Raw genomic sequence first — 2,565 nt, 5'->3', positions numbered from 1 at the left:
AATGAGGTTAAGACTATGTTAAAGAACACCCTTGACAGATTGGCATGCAAGAATTATAGTGTTACTCATTCTATCCAAGTCAAGCACTTTGTTTGTTGTTGTTCCTGCAATATTTATGTTAAAGAATATATTGTTAACATGTTGCAAATGAATGTATACCTAATACAAGGATGCTCTTGTATAAAATATTCATAAATGCCTTCAGATGCTTCAAATTAATCCTTCATCTTTGGAATATGCGGAGGATATAGTCATGTTCAAAACAGATGCTATGAATAGCAGAAGAGGACGGCAATAACTCTAGAAAGATTGTTTTATTGAACGGCAAGGAAAAAGAATTTGGGAAAGACTTGGTCCCCTCTTGATTGTTTTGTTTGATAGAACACAGCAAATTCTTATGCCAATTTCTTCTGAATGTAATCCACAACTTCCTGTGTGATGCGGAAGGCCTTGGCCAATACGGAATCTGGGAGAGGAGGATCCGCTGCAAACAGAGAGTTGGCGATTGTCTGAACTCCCGGAAGCTGGCTGCTCAATGCAGATATGGCCACCGCATTTTCATGCCCCACATTCTGCTGGAAATGCACAAGTGCCTTTGGAAACACAAACACATCTCCCTTCTCCAACGTTTTGCTGAAAAACTTGTTGTTGGTGTCAATGAAACCCACAAGAAGCTGGCCTTCCAGTAAAACAAGAACTTCGGTGGCTCTTGGGTGTGTGTGAGGAGGATTTATTCCACCCACTGCGTAGTCGATGCGGACCAACGATATTCCCAACGTATTGAGGCCTGGTATCTGTTTAACGTTCGCCATCGTTACGTTGGAGCCCACATCATTGTCGGTGTTCCCTGCCTGCCCAAGTCCCCGGAAGAAGAAGTCGTCTGCTGAAACTTGCATTGGGTCTTTGCAAACGAACCCGTTCACCAAAACTGTTTAAAGCAAAATCAAATCAATCTATTACTAACTCGACTCGTCTAATAAGCAAATCATTACCATTGTTTATGTATAAAGTTTTTTACTCACCTTTGCTTTCCTCATCTGCAACGCAGAAATCTTGCAAGGGATCGGAATCCCCTGCCATGACCCTGTCGCTGTAACAACATATCAACAGAAAAAGTCCCAGTGTGAAGTAAATCATTCGGTTAGCCATTATAATAGAAACGCAGATAGTACAAGAGCTCAGAAGGATATGAATGTGTGTTACAAGCCCATTACAAGCTTTATATAGCCCAAACCTTATGACTAATTCATCTTCACTCCGTATATTAAATCACCAATCCTTGTAATATTATAATAATATACTTCCAGAGTTGTTGCTCTTTTCGATACGTCAGAGTAAGTCTTGCTGCAGCATATGGCTATCTCACCTGCTACCGCAGATGTATTCTCACCATTCTTTCATTATCGTTGAAATTTTCTATCTTCTGCTGCATATGCTTATCTGAAGATCAGCTTACCTCCTGCCTTAGACGTATTCTTCCTCATATTCTCGCCACCGCCATTAATTTAGTAATGTGGAAACGATTAGACTTTATTGGAGCGATGGCCTTCTTCAAAGGAACTAATATATACATTTTTCTCAGCCGTCTCAGAATTGGTAAAAGAGGAAATTTTCTTGGATGTTGACACAAACACCGTCCATGCATGCTTTATATTGCGTCTTTCTTGAAAACCTTTTTACGCTCGGGTAGGATAATCTCAGTTTTATTATAAAAATATATGTGTTATATTCGTGAGCCTTTAAAACAAAGAATAGTTCTAAATTATCATTAATATTTTTGGTTTATAATATTAAGGATTCATGTTAATTATAGAGTTTGGTTGCAAGAGAATTTAAATAAATAAATAAGAGAATGGGTTGTTTTGTGATTGAAAGGATGAACTTGGTGTACAAGGCAAATTCATCGTGGCATGCGCATGTATATGTTACATACTCAACGTCATAGGACTCATGCTAGACGAGGTGAGAAAAGGAATAAGATGAGCGGGCGTTATGACACTCATTTCGCACAACGTAAAACAAGAATGATAAGGTGATCGAGATTTGGAACCCTTATGCAACATGTCTCAAGGGAGGAACTCCTGAAGGCAACATTCCCTCTAATTCCTAATTGGTAGTGAACCGGTCGGGCCTCTATGGCGTGACCTAACACCTATAGCTAAGTAAACCCTAACTAAGCTAAATTATATATAAATTTAACAAATTTTAACTAATTACCAATGATATATAAAGAGATTAAATGCGCCAAACGAATAAATGATAATTTTCTATTAAATATTTTTAATAAGTAAATATACTGTTTGTTTTAACTAAATATTAGCCACAACGATAGTTTATTCTTCTGAAGAGTCCAACTCAACTAAATTAAAACGAAATAAAGAGTGAATTTTCTCAATCCTAAGCTGATATTTTACTTTCTTTTAAAACCAAATTTTTGAAATAAAAGTATACTACACTTTGATTTCAGATTTAATTTAATTAATTACCATTCACTATCAATTAGATAAATTAAATTATTTCACTTGACTAATTAATTTGAGAGGCCACATCACATTTAAACGATTA

General features: G+C 36.8%; 1 protein-coding gene across 1 annotated transcript; it reads right to left on the bottom strand.

Annotated features, from left to right (window-relative positions):
• Positions 1 to 395: 395 nt before the first annotated feature.
• LOC131078323 (putative germin-like protein 2-1) lies at positions 396 to 1,149 on the bottom strand. Its single transcript, XM_058015991.2, has 2 exons — positions 1,023 to 1,149; positions 396 to 928 (listed from the first exon to the last, which is right to left on the bottom strand). Exons 1-2 carry the CDS (start codon positions 1,147 to 1,149, stop codon positions 396 to 398), a joined length of 660 nt encoding a protein of 219 aa, XP_057871974.2.
• Positions 1,150 to 2,565: the final 1,416 nt, after the last annotated feature.

This window comes from Cryptomeria japonica, unplaced genomic scaffold (assembly GCF_030272615.1).
Source record: "Cryptomeria japonica unplaced genomic scaffold, Sugi_1.0 HiC_scaffold_182, whole genome shotgun sequence".
NCBI classification, from domain to species: Eukaryota; Viridiplantae; Streptophyta; class Pinopsida; order Cupressales; family Cupressaceae; genus Cryptomeria; species Cryptomeria japonica.
The sequence above is the reverse complement of the archived record's forward strand: the minus strand, read 5'-3'. Positions and strand labels throughout refer to the sequence as shown.